At 40.3% G+C, this 16,905-nt stretch overlaps 1 protein-coding gene across 1 annotated transcript in view; it reads left to right on the forward strand.

Annotated features, from left to right (window-relative positions):
• The window catches only part of AIDA (axin interactor, dorsalization associated), a 32,974-nt gene extending 16,241 nt beyond the window's left edge, over positions 1–16,733 (forward strand). The window contains exons 5-10 of the mRNA XM_072814971.1: positions 3,972–4,035; positions 4,245–4,351; positions 10,965–11,087; positions 12,937–13,059; positions 14,701–14,818; positions 14,938–16,733. Of these exons, the coding sequence (XP_072671072.1) occupies positions 3,972–4,035; positions 4,245–4,351; positions 10,965–11,087; positions 12,937–13,059; positions 14,701–14,818; positions 14,938–15,034 (632 nt within the window). The 3' untranslated portion in view covers positions 15,035–16,733. The remainder of the gene's footprint in view (positions 1–3,971; positions 4,036–4,244; positions 4,352–10,964; positions 11,088–12,936; positions 13,060–14,700; positions 14,819–14,937) is intronic.
• The last annotated feature ends 172 nt before the right edge of the window (positions 16,734–16,905 follow it).

The raw sequence follows: 16,905 nt of genomic DNA on the forward strand, positions 1-16,905 counted from the left end.
AGATTGGGTTAAAATATGCATTAGTCTTCTATTTCTTTTTTGTTTGTTTGTTTTCTTAAGATTGGGGTGAGAGTGGAAAGGAAAGATAGTATTGGGATTTATTTTGTTATGTTTTGAATTTATATAGTGCTTTTCATTTGGACTTTTGCCTTCTTGGTACTTAATTATATTTTTAGGTGATTTTAATTTGCTATTACCTCTTAAAAGAATGTGAATGTGTATATTATTATCTCAGGATATGCTCTGTAATTTTGCATTTATCAAAGCTAGGCACTTGTGAGGAGTTATTTTCTCAGCATTAAACATTTTCTACAAATTGGTATTTGAGTATATTTCAAATTAAATCAAGTTAGTTTCTGCCTCTGCTAAGACTATAAGGAAAGGAAAATTAATATGTGGGACTTGGTTTATTGTGTTAATGTATTTTTCCTTCAAGGTTTAAAAAAAATGTCTTAATCCTGTCAGATTGGTCCTACAACTAAGATTTTGAAAGTATTATTTATTTCATTTTCTTATGCTAATCCTTGATAGTATATTATCAAGATACACTTCTTACTGAAACTTATCTTTCCCCTCCCCCCGCCCTGCACCACTCTGTAAAATTCCTTCGATTGATCAATCCTTCAAGGCCCCAATGAAATCCCACCTTTTCTCTGAAAGCTTTTTCTGCTCCCCCATCCCTAATTAAACTCTACCTCCTGTCCTATTTATATCCATGATTGTAGTCTGCCCTGTATGATGCTCACTTAAAGTCATCTTGCTCCTAAAGGAGATTGTCAATAATCTTTGCATTTTCTCCACAGAGGCTAATTCATTGCTCTGCATATCGTATGAACTTGGCAAATTTTTAAGTTGAAAAGGGTTGAATGTCTTCAGAGAATCATCTCCTATAATTTAAAAAATAACCTTTCAGATGGGAAGAAACTTGTTCATTTTGTCCACCAGAAAAATGAAACAAATCAGCCACAAAAGCAGAACATACTTTGTTGACTTTGTGTCTGTCATTTTTAGAGTGACGTTCAGGAGGGTGGCAGGCCGTGCTCTGTGAGAGTGGGCTGGGAGTGCTGAATTTTTCCTGCAAAGATGTACCATCAGATGTCAGCCACAGGGTGGGCCTGTGTGTGTACATTGTACTGATTGAGCTTAGTGGTCCCCAAACCATGATGGACTCTGTGCTCATGACAATACCTTGCCAGAAATTATAAACTGCCCCTCCTTTTCAAATCTTCCTAAAATAATTAGCACTACTATCAGTGGAAGAAAAATCCTATGTAAAATTTAAGTAGAACCCTATTGTCAAAGGACATTAGAATCTCTGTTACTCCATAGTTGGTGAGAATAGAAACCTATCCTGCAGTTACAGAAAATAAGAAAGCACCTGTTATTTTCTTCCAAAAGGATACAAATTAAATATCTGATATGTTCAATTCTTGTAAATAGAAACTAATGACAGGCTGCTATGCCAAAACACACCTTTCCTTTGAAAGCATTGGTACCTGAGAAAATAAATACTGTTTCATTCTCACATTACAGTAAAAACATATGGTATTCTTAATAACTGATAGAGTATTTGACTTTTTTAATTGATTTTTCATACTTGTAAAGATTTTTCCCCCTTTTACTATCAAAATATCATTTCAGTGCTTTCGTTTCTGATATGAATGCTACGTGGGCTGCTTCTTGTCTCCCACTCCCCTGTTCTTAGGATCTAGCACAATACTGTATAAATGATTAATTGGTATTTGAGTTGAATTAATAGTTTATTCACAAGTTTAAAAAAGATGTTTTTATGATTTTAAGAATAATCCTTCTAGGCTTGATAATTTCTTCTTTTTTTTTTTTTTTAAGATATTTATTCATGATAGAGAGAGAGAGAGAGAGAGAGAGAGAGGCAGAGACACAGGCAAAGGGAGAAGCAGGCTCCATGCCCGGAGCCTGACGCGGGATTCGATCCTGGGACTCCAGGATCACGCCCTGGGCCTTGCAGGCGCCAAACTGCTGAGCCCACCCAGGGATCCCTATTTTTTATAATTTCTTTTTTTTTTCTAAGATTTCCTTCTTAGACTTGAAATACTAGGGTTCTAGTTAGTCAAATAGGGAAAACTCTCAAGAGAATAAATTACCATATATTAATATGAGCTTATACTTCTATGGAACTTTAAATTTCCCATGCAATTTCATATAAATTTAATTCTTTCCACAGGAAGGAAGTGGTATTCGCATTTTAGAATTGGGGAAACTGAGATTCAGAGTAGGTGATGAATGACGTGACAATAGACGTAATTATAAGGCTAAGATCTGATTTCATATCTTGTGCCACTCCCCCTTTGCTTATCAAACTTCAGTTATATAGTCTGTTTTATTCCTTGAACAAGCCAAACTAGTACTTGCCTCAGAGCCTTTCTTCTTCTTTTTTTTTTTTTTCTCAGAGCCTTTCTTATTGCTATAAAGATTTTATTTTCAAGTAATCTGTCCACTCAGTGTGCCTCAAGCTCATAACCCAAAGATCAAGAGTCCCGTGCTCCACTGACTGAGCCAGCCAGGCACCCCTCTACCCTGTTTTTTAATACTTGGAAAGCCATTGTTCCAGTGCTACTTATGGATGATTCCTCTCATTCCAGGTTATGGCTCACTTGTCTTCTACCAAGTTAGTTTTGAAAGGCCTACCCTGTCCACCTTAGCTGAAGTTGTCCCTCTACTCCACTTAAACCCACTCATCCTGATCCTGTCCTTTGTCACACTAACCACAGTCTAACGCTTCCTGGTTAATCTCTTGGGTTTATTTACTGTCCACTTTTCCTGACTCGAATCTAAGATCCATACATGAGAGCAAGAACCCTCTGTCTTGATGACTGGAACATTGTGAGCACTCAGTGCACATTTGTTGAGAGAAAGAGAAAGGAAAGATGAGGGTAAGAGCTGGAGGGAGAGAGAGACTAAGAATGAATAAGAAGCGAGACGCAAGTCTCAGACCTTACTCCCTGAAGGACTCAGTAAGAGTGCATGTATGAGAAGTCTGAAAAACACACCTGACTCCTGTAGGAATAAGTCATAAAATTTCAACCTGTGCTCTGGGATTTCCTACTTGGGGATGACAACATATACACCTATTTTCTCTGTAAATGACAGCACTCCAAAATTAGGCTGAGGAAGTTGAGTACAAAATCATAGGAACTTTTTGGATTGCTCAGTTAATGCCATTACTTTACCTTCATGTAACTGCAGGTAGTTACTGAAAACCCATAATGCCAGATAAGAGGCACTGAATTATATATGTTTAGTAACCCTGTGAAGTATCCATATTTATAGTAGCTCTCTAAATGTAGGCACAGTTACAGGACATCTCTCTAAGTTTATATGCCAAAATGTAATCATGGACCATACCGTGATACAGACGGTGGTGGGTGCCATGTTATCTGAAGACTTCTCAAGGGTAAATCCCTCTTTGTGAATTTGTCTATGTATGTATATAATAAACTATCATAAATGGCATATAGAAATTATAACCAATTTTAACCAATTTTGTCAGTTTTATGGAGTTGGAGGGAAATCTAATCAGGACATAGTCCAAAATAAGTTCATGTACCTCTAATTGGTTATCTTTGATACCAGTCTTTTAATTGAAGTACTCCAGGGAGGAGATCTTTTCTTTCTTTGCTGCCCTGTGTCTCACCTAGGACTTGTACATCTGTTTTGGAGTTTATTTTCCATAAGGGCTCTGAGACTCTGGAACTTAATCTCCTTGGAGATCTGACGAAGTCATGGTACCTAGAGTATACTTACGGGTATTTTCTTTTGCTAAGACCTTCAATGGACCAATGTATTGTGGCTCTGACTGATGATAAGATTGGGAATTTTTTTAAAGTATTAATATGCATAGTAAAATTGATGAAAAATCAGTATTTCTAATAAAATTTTTAATTTTGATTCATGGAAGAATTTATGTATCTTTCTCTCCATTTTTATTCTAGTCCTAAAGAATATTCTTACATATAATAAAGAGTTCCCATTTGATGTTCAACCTGTCCCTTTAAGGTAAAATAAATATGCACCAATATTTGTCTTCCTATTTATTATTTTGTACCTGGTTTTCAGATATTTCTGCATTTTTTATATCAGTATTAGTATTTTTAATATATCAACATTTTTATGTCTACATTTTTTGTATTCATGTCTTTTGACTCTGATGCCTCTCATAGGGTAGTTTTGTAGCTCACTGTTTTTTTCTGCCATTTTGCATGTAGAAGAATTTTAGCACCCGGTGAAGAAGAGCATTTGGAATTTGAAGAAGATGAAGAAGAGGGTGGTGCTGGAGCAGGGTCTCCTGATTCCTTTCCTGCTAGAGTTCCTGGTGAGTATCACTTATTAAAAATAGGTATAACTTGGTGTGCCTCGATGGCTCAATTGGTTAAGCATCTGCTTTTGGCTGAGGTCATGATCTCAGGGTTCTGGGATAGAGTCCCACATTGGGAATCTGCTTCTCCCACTCCCTTTGCCTGCCACTCCCTCTGCTTGTACGCGCTCTCACTCTCTCTCTCTGTCAAATAAATAAATGAAATATTTTAATAAAATAAAAATAGGCAAAACTTAATCTAAGTTTAGGGTGTTTAGAATTTATTTTGGTACTTCTACTGGGAAGTAAAACCTCCCTAAAGCTCCTGCTAATCTTAAGCAAATTTTCATAGCCATGTTATTGGCTGGAGCTATTTTATAAGAAGAGTCTGAAAGTATCTTACTGTTTTGGGATGCACAGGGCCACCCTGAAGTTCAGTGATTTGCTAGGAGGACTCATGGATTCAGCATATAGTTGTATTCACAGCTGTGATTTCTTGCCGTGAGTAAAGACAAAGAACAAAGTCAGCAAAGGGAAAAGGTGTGCAAGTGAATGAAGTCTGGAAGAAACAAGACACAAGCTTTTTTTTTTTTTTTTTAAGATTTTATTTAAATCCATGGTAGTTAACATAGAATGAATTATTAGTTTCAGATGTAGAATTGAGTGATTCATCAGTTGCATGTGACACCCAGTGCTCATAACATTAGATGCCCTCCTTAATGGCCACCACCCAGTAACCCCATGAGGTGCAAGCTTCTGAGCGTCCTCTCCTAGTAGAATCACGTAGGTTGTACTACATGTAAAGTGCTGTATCTGAGGGAAGCTCTTAAGAGACTTAGTGCCCAGAGTTGTTTGTAGGGGCTGATCACATAGGCACCCTGTGCTTATTAGCACTGGCCGGAATTCCAGACTTCCAGAAGGAAAGCAGATATTCAGTGTAAACCATATTGTTTGCACAGTTTACAGATAGAGACCATTCTTATTGGGGTGGGGGATGGTGGGAATGTGCCTGAAATCCAAGTTCCCAAACTCCAGCCCAGGGGTGGCCTTGCCAGCAGGCCTTCTGAGAGTAACAGTCTCAGGCCTGCCACAACAGCTCTTTTCTGTACATTATTGTAAGCACTTCTTTGGTTAATCAAATGTAGTCATTAAAACTAGATCCAAGGGGAGTGGGTACGAAGCAAATGGTTTTTTTTCCCCATCTTGTTTTAGGAAAGGAAATAATGTTTGGCAAGCCTTTTTTATTAGCAGAAGGTCTCGATGAGGATCTTCCATTTCTGTATATGACCTGGGCAGGCACCCTGGATGAGTTTCTTGCCTCTCCAAATCACTGGCTCCCTCTGTCCTATTCTTATACATGCATAGTTTGCATGTCTGGCAAACTAATTCACTTAGGAATGATAGCAATATTCTATAAGATTATCATGCATTTTGAAATAGACCCTGGAAGCGTTACAGTAGCACTAAATATAATCTGTGTGTCATTCAGGTAACTTGCTAATAAAAATAGAATAATATTCCAGGGTTCTTAATACTTCTTGGGGAGGAGGCATCATGGAGCAGAAACAGCATAGATACTTGGGCTGGAGTCTCGGCTCTGACAGTTACTAGTTGAAGGACTTTGCTCTTGTTTCCTAAGCCAGTCTGAAGCTCAATTTCTTTCTTTATAAAATGGGAGAATAACAGTGCCTAACTCGTAAGGTTACTGTGAAGACGAAACGTGGCACTGTGGCTAAAGCTGCATCCCATGATGAATGTGGCATGACACCTGTTGTTCTGACTGTTCCCCCTCTTCAGCGGAAGGTAGCAGGACCTGTGCTGGCGCGGGGGGCGGTGGTTCCTGGGCAAGTTATAGGCACTAGAGGGAGGGAATAGCTAGTGTGAATGTTTCCTTGGTACAAGGGCATTATTTCCAATCTGCTTCACTATGAAGAGTGGTGTATTTTTCTTATTTTTGTCTTATACATGGGAAATTTCAAGTTTGCTGAGCTGCCAAGAGAAATTACTTAGCTGTTTTATTGACTGAATAATTCCCTTTTCAAAACACATATTGTAATTGATGTAGCTTCCAGTGCTATAAATTTCAGTCTGATTTGGTGGTTTGCTCACTTGCTATATTTCTAGAGCAAATAAGATCCTTAAAGTAGATGATGTAAAACCATGACACAGATTAAGCTCTTTGTGGGTTTCAGGTTGCTGAGTTGAAAAGAAACTTGTACCATAAATTAAATCCATTTGCCACATAGGATTAAGTCCGAATTACATAGATTTTTGTATTCTATAAAGCAGTGTGATATTTTATTTCAGAGATCCAGAAAGATTACTGAACCCTTCTCTTCACTGAATTTCTTTTTCCTAAAAGTAAGAAAGAACACATGTAGTTTAACTGTATTTAATAGTTACATGAATGTTATTAAAAAGTAATTTGTAGGGGTGCCTGGGTGGCTCAGTCGGTTAAGTATCTGCCTTCAGCTCAGGTCATGATCTCAGGTCCTGGGATCGAGCCCCACATCGGGTTACCTGCTCAGCAGGGAGTCTGCTGCTCCCTCTCCCTCTGCTCCCTCATTCATGCTCTCCCTCACTCTCCCTCAAATAAATAAATAACATCTTTTTTAAAAAGTAGTTTGTAAAGTTATACTTAATGAAATCATTATTGAAGTAGGAAGATGACATTTAACAGTTAATTGTAAAGCAGGAAAAAAAAAAAGCTTTTCCTTATTACCCTGAGGGAATTCAACAGGATTTCCATGATGCCTAGGCAGTGTCTGCATTTTGGTGGCAAAAGTTTCTGAGAATTGTGACTTTTTATTTGTCACCACCTTTGTTCTTCTATAATTTATTGAGTTGTAAGTTTATTGTGACTTTTTAAATTTAAAGGCAGATTTACTGAAGTATCATTTACATGTATAAAATTAACACTTTTTAATATGTGGTTGTGTAAGTTTTGACAAATACATAGTTATGTAAACACTACCACTGTAAGGCTGATGAAGACTGTGTTGTATGTGATAGGATATGACTCAGTAGTTTTTTCCCATTCAAAATTAAAAATGACTTTTAGCCAACCTTTCTTGAGAAAAAGAAAGATTAAAAAAAAAATCTTAGCTTTCTTGATGCTACTTTCTCTTTTTAAAAATTTAAAAAAACTCCTAAGGCAAACATAATAAATTTCTGTTAAATAACTGTCTTTAGCCAAAATGAGATTTAATTTGTCTAATGGTAGGCTTGAGGTATACATCAGTGGCTCAGTCAGTTAAGTGTCTGACTTGGGCTCAGATCATGATCTTGGGGTCCTGGGATCGAGCCCTGCTCAGCAGGGAGTCTGCTTCCCCTCTCCCTCTCATTCTTTTCTCTCTCTCTCTCTGTCTCTTTCAAAAAATTAGAATTTTAAAAATAAAAAATAAAGATAGGCCTGGTAGATTTCATTTTAAATAAAGGATATAAATTTTACAACTTGTTATTTACGTCCAGAAAATTTACTGACAGTGTTGAATAGTACAGCTACTAAAATCATAAGCCAAAACAATATGAATTTTAAAATAGCCCAAGACACAATTTTTTAAGATTTTAAAAAACAGGGGCACCTGGGTGGCTCAGTGGTTGAGCATCTGCCTTTGGCTCAGGGCATCATCCCTGGGGTCCTGGGATCGAGTCCTGAATCGAGCTCTCCCAGGGAGAGCCTGCTTCTCCCTCTGCCTATATCTCTGCCTCTCTGAATGGCTCTCATGAATAAATAAAATATTAAAAGAAAAAAAAAAAAAGATTTTAAAAAACATTTTCTTTTTTTTTTTTTTAAGATTTATTTAATTTATTTATTTATGATAGTCACACACAGAGAGAGAGAGAGAGAGAGAGAGAGAGGCAGAGACATATGCAGAGGGAGAAGCAGGCCCCATGCACCAGGAGCCTGACGTGGGATTCGATCCCGGGTCTCCAGGATCGCGCCCTGGGCCAAAGGCAGGCACTAAACCGCTGCGCCACCCAGGGATCCCTAAAAAACATTTTCTAATTGAGTGACATGTTCAAGCTCAAATATAGGCTCAGCTGTTTCAAAATTATTATACAAGTGTGATGATTTATCTCTATATAGGCTTAAATATGTGTATATATCTTTATTTTTGAAACTAAAAATAATGAAATTTATCTCTTTAATGTGGAAACAGTTTTAATATTTACTCGGGAAAAACAATCTTTCATAAAAGGAGAATCTACCATTGACTTTGACAGTTAGATAAACAGTCCCTTTTTGGGGTTGGGGAGAGCAAGTGCTTGCATGGTGGGGATGGGGCAGTGGGGAGGGAGAGAGAGAATCTCAAGCAGACTCCCTGCTGAGTGAGGAGCCCAAGGCGAGGCTTGATCCCACAACCCTGAGATCATGACCTGAGCCAAAATCATACTTGTGAAAATTGGAGCTTTTCTTTTCAGATCAAGAACAAGGCAAAAGTAAGAGTGCGTACTGTTACCTGTCTTTATTAACGTTGTCTGGAAGTCCTAGCAAGTACACTAGGACAAGAAAAATAAAAGATAAAAATCAGAAGAAAATTCTTTTATCTGTAGATGTAATGAGTATATAGTACCTGTAAAAGAAACAGAGGAGTAGTAATTAGGATTAATAAGAGAGTTTAGCATGAGCATGCATGTCTCTTTGAAAGAACCAATTCTTAAGTATAGATTTTTTTAATCTATAAACAAGCAGTAATTGCTTAGAAAATAAATATTATAACATTTATTATAGTATCATAGAATATCAAATACCTAGTAATAATAACAAAAGAAGTTTAAGACCTTTGTGAAGAAAATAATAAAACTATCAAGAAATTAAGAAGTCTTTAATACATGAAAAGGTGTATTTCAGTTACTGGATTGGAAGAAGCAATTTGTAAAAGATGTGACTGTTTCTAAAGTTGATCTGAACTTCACTGCTATTCCAGTAGACTTTTTTAGAAGAACTTGACAGCTGTTTTTATACTTTACATGGAAATGCAATGGGCCAAAAGTAGTTCACTTTCAGAAAGTAATCTCAAGAGGAGAGAATTTGTTTTACCAAATGTCAAGATTTGACAAAATTACAGTGATTAGGACACCATGGTACTGATACAAGGATAGGAAACAGTCCCGTGAGACAGAACGGAAAGCCCAGAATAGCCCACACTTGATTTATGATCAGAGTGCACTGCAGATCAATAGGAGAAGTGATGGTTTGTTTTTTTTTTTTTTTTAAAGATTTTATTTATTTGAGAGAGAGAGGGAGGAAAAGAGGGTGATCAGGAGCCAGGGGGAAGGGCAGAGGGAGAAGCAAACTTCCCACCCAATGGCGCTTTGGCTTGGGATTCTCTCTCCTTCCCCTCTACCCCTCCCACTTGTGTGCGAACTCTTTCTCTAAAATGATAAATCTTTTTAAAGAAATAAGTAAGTAGTGCTGGGACAATTGTGTATCCCATGTTGGATAGAATGAAATTGGCTCCTACTATACACCAAGGATAAGTGAATTCAAAGTGGATTGTGGAATTAAATGCAAATGGAAAAATGGTTCTTACAAGATAAGAAAACACCTCATGGTCTTGGAATAGGACACAGAAAGCGGTGACTGTATGGAATTCAGGGATTAAGAAATATTGAACTTACTAACATTGAGACTTCATCATAATCAGAAGATGCCACTAATAGAGAGGAGCTTAACATGTAAAACTAAACTTTGGTGTTAGACGTCCAGAACGCACTAGAATGTGTATACAGGAATATTTACAGCAGCGTTGTTCAGACAATTCTAAAAACTTGGAGCAGCTCACAATGGTAGGGAATGCTCTCGTGTGGTTCTGGGTGATTTTTCCGTCTTAAAAAATTTAATAGATATGTACGAGAGGTTTCAGATACACAGTTGCTGTTGTTGTGTATGCCATTCTCAGCAGGATTAATTTTCCAGAGAAAGATCAGACAATAGGATGCAGAAAGGGTGGGAAGTTACAATTATTTAATTAAATATGTAAACATCAAATTAAGTTATTCCATTAATAACTAAAAGATTTGTTGACTGAATCTGGTATTAAGTTTCTCAAACTTCAGGATAATAGAACAAAAGTCTAAAAAAGCTCTTTGTCAGGGCACGTGGGTGACCCAGGAGCTGAGTGTCCGCTTTCATTCCAGGGCGTGATCCTGGAGACCTGGGATCGAGTCCCACGTCGGGCTCCCTGCATGGAGCCTGCTCCTCCCTCTGCCTGTGTCTCTGCCTCTCTCTCTCTCTCTCTCTGTGTCTCTCATGAATAAATAAAATCTTTAAAGTAAAATAAAATGTTCCAAAAAATAAAAATAAAAAGCTCCTTGCCTTTATTCTTCCACTTTCTATAGAGATACGAAATACACCTTCTGCCATAGGAGTAAGCGTGAAGTATAGGTACAGGAGTACGTAAAGTATGCAGGAATTGGGGCTGCCCGGAGTCAGTCGAATCTATAACAGATTTGGAAGTATTTGTCCAAAAGAATCACATTGAAGGTTTGGGAGTTCGGGGAACTAGAACCATGCCTGGCTCGTTGCTGAGTCCGTTACGAGCAAGGCCGTATCTTCTCTGCGTTGTCCCAGTACTTGCTGTGCGGGCGCGGGCGGAGCTCACCGTTCTCGCTCTTCTCTCGCCAGGCACTTTACTACCCAGGCTGCCGGCAGAACCAGGGATGACGTCGCTCACTATCAGAATTGAGAAAATCGGTCTGAAGGATGCGGGGCAGTGCATCGATCCCTATATTACAGTTAGTGTAAAGGGTAAATAACTCGTCTGCGTTTTCCCTTCTGGCAAATTGTGTGACGTTGTTTCTCACCTGGGACGTTGGCGGGTATGGGGTGGGTTCTTGCCTCTGTGACAGTTTATTTGCATTCATCCTACAGTGAGGTAAAATCACTGGGCGGCCGTCACCGTTCCTTCACTGAATATTTCTGAATGATTTTCTAAAAATACTTCATTATTTATAACATACATGCACATTTGCTTTTGAGGATTTTTTGGTACGTTTCAATATTCTTAAAATCCCATCCAGGGTGCTGACTATACATACACACTGTCTTTAACGCCAGATACTTCCTTCCTGCCACCTTCTCAGGGTGTGTGCTTTTCTCTGCAAAGCCCCACGCTCTCCTCTTCCCGCAGACGTCCCCTTCGGGGCCCTCTGATTCCCGCTGCGGCGCCCTGGACACGGGGCCCCTGCAGGGGTGCATGAGAGCCGGGCCTCCGGTGGAGATGGGGGAGGAGGACAGCCACGTCCATAAACCTCATACCCTGAGCCTAATGCTGGGGAGATTACAGAAGCAATGTATTCCCTATGAAGTAAGCAACGTTGTCCTCAGGATTTGTTTTCTACTGTCCAGTGTGGCATGCCATTTATTCCTTGAAAACAACTTTTTGAGTCTTTGGTTTAAAACAGAATCTGCACTGATAGGATTCTTTGGTTGGTGTCAGGCATTTATACGGCACCTTACTAGCAAAGCGCCCGGCGGTCTTTTAAAAATACTTATTAAGTGATTGACAGTGAGGTTGTCACACTATTACTCAGAAATTACTGCACCATCAGTCTTCATCTACAGTTTATCTGCACTTTGAGACAAACCAAAGAAACAGATAAGGACTGAAATGGAACTTTTATCAATCATAGAAACAAATTCAGGCCCCGGGGTTCAGTAGTACCGAATAAAAGAGAAATGAATCCAGATGCAGAGAATTCTAACATAGAGACCCCACGGCCCACAGCAGTTATCGGATAGGCAGTCTGTAAAGGCCTCACTTGGGACTCACCTGGGACGGGACACAGTAAAACAGAATGTAACAAACGATGGATGTGATAGATATTATGTTACCTTTGCACCCACACTGAACTGAAATCTGTTTTTGCGTAAGTATTTTTAGGGACTGAAATAATGGAATGTACCAAATTGTTTTAAGTTCTCTAAGATAGAAGTCTGTTGAGTAATATATAAACACTCGATCACTAAATAAGTCCATGTTGAATTTGATTAAACTGGAAGATTCCTGGCTCCAGGAAAGTAAAACCATACACCCTACATAGTGTACCATCTGGCGATTATAAATCCGGTTATTTTCTAGCAGATAGAATGTAGGTATTCTGTCTAAAAAATTACAATGAAAGAGAAAGGTTTCATTGGCAGCTTTCATGTCCTTTGCTTTAGTTCTGACTGAAGTACAGCAGGACGATTCTGATAATGATCAATGAAAGGCCTTTCCATGCCATGCACTTGATCAAGGTTGGAAATGGGTAGGAGCCCCGCTGTGGAATAGTATTCATGTTCCAAATTTTTATTGCAGACAACAGTATAGTGGCATAAGGAAGACAACAGTTCTTTTCCCCTCTTAACTATAAGGATCACGCTTTTTGTTGTCCTTCAAGCTTTCTTTTGCCCCCATACATGGCCGTGCTGCCTTCCCTGGCCCTGAGGCCTCTCCCCTACGCCCCATCCACTATTTCTGTGCCACAAACCTCTGGAAACCAGAAGCTCCCTGGGTAGGTGCTCACAGCAAAAGGAGTGTCTGCTGAGACTCTCCTCTGTGGTTCGTTTGCAGTGTCGGAGTTTATATATTTGAAACTCTTCCTTTCCTCTGTAGATCTGAATGGCATAGATTTAACTCCTGTGCAAGATACTCCTGTGGCTTCAAGAAAAGAAGATACGTACGTTCATTTTAATGTGGACATTGAGCTCCAGAAGCATGTTGAAAAATTAACCAAAGGTTGGTTTGTGATGGTAAACATTGGCTTCTTGTGGCCTGGGTTCTCCTCGTGTGTGTGTGTGTGCACATGTGTGTGCGCGCCCAGTAACCTCGTATGGTGGGCAGAAGCAACTGTCACGTAGTGTTTATTGACTTGAATGAAATACCAATTTTTTTAAATGTGGGAATTAGGAACTGTATGACCTGGTTGTGTAATAAATAATAGTTATGTAATAAATGTTCTTTGATTATAACATTTCATCATCTTGAACAAAACAGAACGAAGCTCGCCTCTTACTGAAGAGTGAAGGGAGGCAGAGGCTCCCTAAGGTGCTCTGGTGGTTAAATCTCCAAGAATTGAAAGAACCGGTTTTCCCAGCTGATTTTATTGGGCAGGAAGATACCATAATTTGTACTTGGTTGGCAGAAGGATGGGAAAGGACAAAAGCACATTTATGAAAAGGTGAAGTTATGTTTCCAGGTTAGCCGGTTCCTGGGACTAACGCTTCTCCCTGCCGTGTGCCCGGCGCGGTGCCGGCGTTCTAGGACAGGACCGCAGAATCCCTCCATCACCTGGGATTCAGGTGCAGTTGTTGACTTGTCATGCTTTTGCAAGAAGCCTTCACGGGACACAGAAGTGCTTTTTGAACAGTTGCCACATTCTCTAAAATATTCGACATTTTACTTCTCAGATCTGGCGCCGGGGCCCTGCCACTGAAAGACTTGTCTCTCGGGGCTTCTCTTGGCGCAGTGGCTGCAAGTGTGCGCAGCAGCAGGCAACATAGGCAGAAAGAGAAGCAGGCTCCCTGCAGGCAGCCCGATGCGGGACTCGATCCCGGGAAGTCAGACGCTCAACCGCTGAGCCACCCAGGCGTCCCAAATAAAATCTTTTAAAAAAGAAATTAATTGTTCTTGGCTACATTGATGAGGCAACTTACTCTGTTTTAAGCTTCTTTCTGTTGGGAGAGCTTATCTGTTGGGCTTTGGGGAGATAAAAACATCTGAATTTTTCATTGCAGCTTGCTCATTGAGGGAGGAGTGGGATAGGAGTAGGCTTGCTCTTTAGGCCTTTGTCTTCCAGAATGCTGTCTGCGCACAAACGCGTAATTCCAAGAAAACCAAAACAGTGCTCTGATCACTATAAAAGGCTTTAGGAAACAGGTAACAGTTTAAAAAAAACCGAACCAGCACATGATGTATGTTCTTTGAACTCCAAAACACCCACAAACATTGAACTTTGGAGCTTTTGTTTCAGAGGGAGAAGAGTGCTTTAAGCTTGGATATTTTGACGAATTCTTATACCTCTGCTACTTACTGAGCGTCTGCGGGCAGCGTTCGTGCTTCACAAGCACCCTCTGTGTTCCTCGTGTGGTGTTGAAGGGATCCCACGTGTGCGTGAACTTATATGCGTTCTTGAGCCCGCCCAGCTTCAGGACGCGTTGCTGTGCTTTGTAGGATTGGAGGCTGTGGAGAAATGTCACTGCGTTCAGTTGAAGAGGAGTTTTAGGTGAAACCACAGTCGTGTGGTCAGAGAGACTGTCTGACAGAGGTTACTTGGTAAAATTATGCTACTCGCTCGGATGCTTCTGGTGATGGCAGAAAATGATGGGCACGCTGAAAATACACCGTCTGTGGCTGATGTGGTTTGTTTTAATTCCGTAGGTGCAGCTATCTTCTTTGAATTCAAACACTACAAGCCTAAAAAAAGGTTCACCAGCACCAAGTGCTTTGCTTTCATGGAGATGGATGAAATTAAAGCCGGGCCGATTGTAATAGAACTGTAAGTGACGCGCACGCGGGCTTCGTGCCAGTTGAGTGGTGACTCGTTCTTAGCGTGTGACTGTAGAATAGGTCCTTTGTCCGCTCTGGTAAACCATGACTTTTCTGCTGTGGTTACAGATACAAGAAACCCACTGACTTTAAAAGAAAGAAATTGCAGTTATTGACCAAGAAACCACTTTATCTTCATCTACATCAGACTTTGCACAAGGAATGACCCCGACATGAGTCACCTGGAACGTCTGTGAATCCTCCCACTCAGTAGCGACCATCCCAGCTCCGCGGAGCGCACTCGCCTCCAGCAGGCGGGGGGCAGGCCGCACGGGCGCCGGCAGGCCGGAGCGAGCCCGCCCCGCTCACAGCCCGGCACGCCACTGACACAGACGACTCCTTTGGATGCGGGCTTGTAGTTTTGAAACGTGTTTTAACTTTTATAGTGTTTGTGCAATTCATAGTCTCTTTTCCTAACTTACCACTGTTCCTGCCCTGCTTCCTGGAACAACACTGCTGTGGGTAGGACGTGCTCGTCTTCAAAATTAATACAGCAATAAGAATGTGCTAGAGTTTACACGTCCGTTCACTTCTGCTCCAGTATGCTTTTTTGGTTTTTTGAGTGAATGCCAAACTTTGAGCTGATGGGGGGAGGATCGTATGAGACTGTGTTGAGAGAAGGAATTGGATCGCGTAGGCTCCCAGGGCAGGTCAGCCCGGAGACGTACGCAGTTCCTCAGAGGTGGCCTAAATTCACCCTGCTCTCATGGTTTTCCTGTTTAGAAATCGTGTGCCTTGGCCAGATCAGTATCCCAGATGGGAGTGTTCCCAGGTCGTAGCTGTGATTTTTCCAGATGACCAGATTGTTTTTCTGAAAGAGCACATTTGTAGTCCTGTTGATTAGCTGTTCTTCCCATCACGTTATTTGTTCTGGTAGTGATTCTAGGGGTAACGATGGAACATGTCAGAGTAATTACAGATTTCTAGATGGCTTTGTAACGCCCTCTAAGTCACGTCATCTAAGCTGAGTCAGATGCTAACGAGATAGTGCAGGGGTAACTGCTGTTTTCCTGACAACTGATTGTGAAACCTTAAAGCCTGCATACCTCTTAGGTGGTGAGTATGCAAAAGCTGGAGCTCCTCTAGTTGTTTCTATATAGGTAGATAGGATTGCCATTTATTTCCTCTGTAGATATATTGACTTTCATCCATATGGGAATATGCAGGTCATTAGCTTATTATAATTTGACTATTTACATTACTTTTGACTTAATGGGGCATAAATAAAACTTTCAGAGGACACATGAGGTGGATGGATATGTGATCCGCAGAACATTAGGATGGGGGGGTTGGATGCAGACCCACACGTTCAACATTCCCCGTGTTAACGACCACTGCTGGTAGGAGGGCAATGCAGCGCCAGTACTGGGCCTGTTCCTAAACTAGTGTATTAACCCGAGTCCTACTGCTGGATGTGTGCTTTTTAAAGTAGCCACAGTGAAGTGTTCTGGTCCTTATACTTCAAGAAAGCTGGTCTTTACTTCCGGTTGTCTGTCTGTTCTGTTAGAGATGGATGTTAAAAACTTGGAGCCTGAAAGAATTCACAACCAAAATTGAGTCTTGTCTGTCTTAATTAGATTAATTCCAAAAATGATTCAGTCCACAATAGCTCAAGGGGATGAAGAATTTGCCTTAATAAATTACCTTGTTTGTTCACTCAACCCTTAGACTGAGTTGTCAGCCCCCGACTGTCAGCTTCTCAAGGGGCAAGAACCACATTTTCTTCAAGTCCTGTACATGTTCTAAGGTGCTTGGCAGCGCTCTGTACCCTGTGGAGTACTCAGTACCTTCTGTCGGATGTTGCTGACGAGACCTAAAAAAAATAATCCCTTAAAGTACCTACTATTAAAATGTAGCAAAACTGATCTGTTGTTGGTCTTTCTCTTTTCTCATAGACCGTAAGACATGTATGTCAGTGATAATTTGTACGAAGCCGCATCTGCTGTCGTCGACATGTATGGACTACAGGCCTTTCAGCAGTAGTGAAGCTCGAATGGGATTAGCGTAGCTTTAATTCAGCCCTGAATGGGATGACAA

The sequence above is a fragment of the Canis lupus genome, chromosome 38, assembly GCF_048164855.1.
Source record: "Canis lupus baileyi chromosome 38, mCanLup2.hap1, whole genome shotgun sequence".
NCBI lineage: Eukaryota > Metazoa > Chordata > Mammalia > Carnivora > Canidae > Canis > Canis lupus.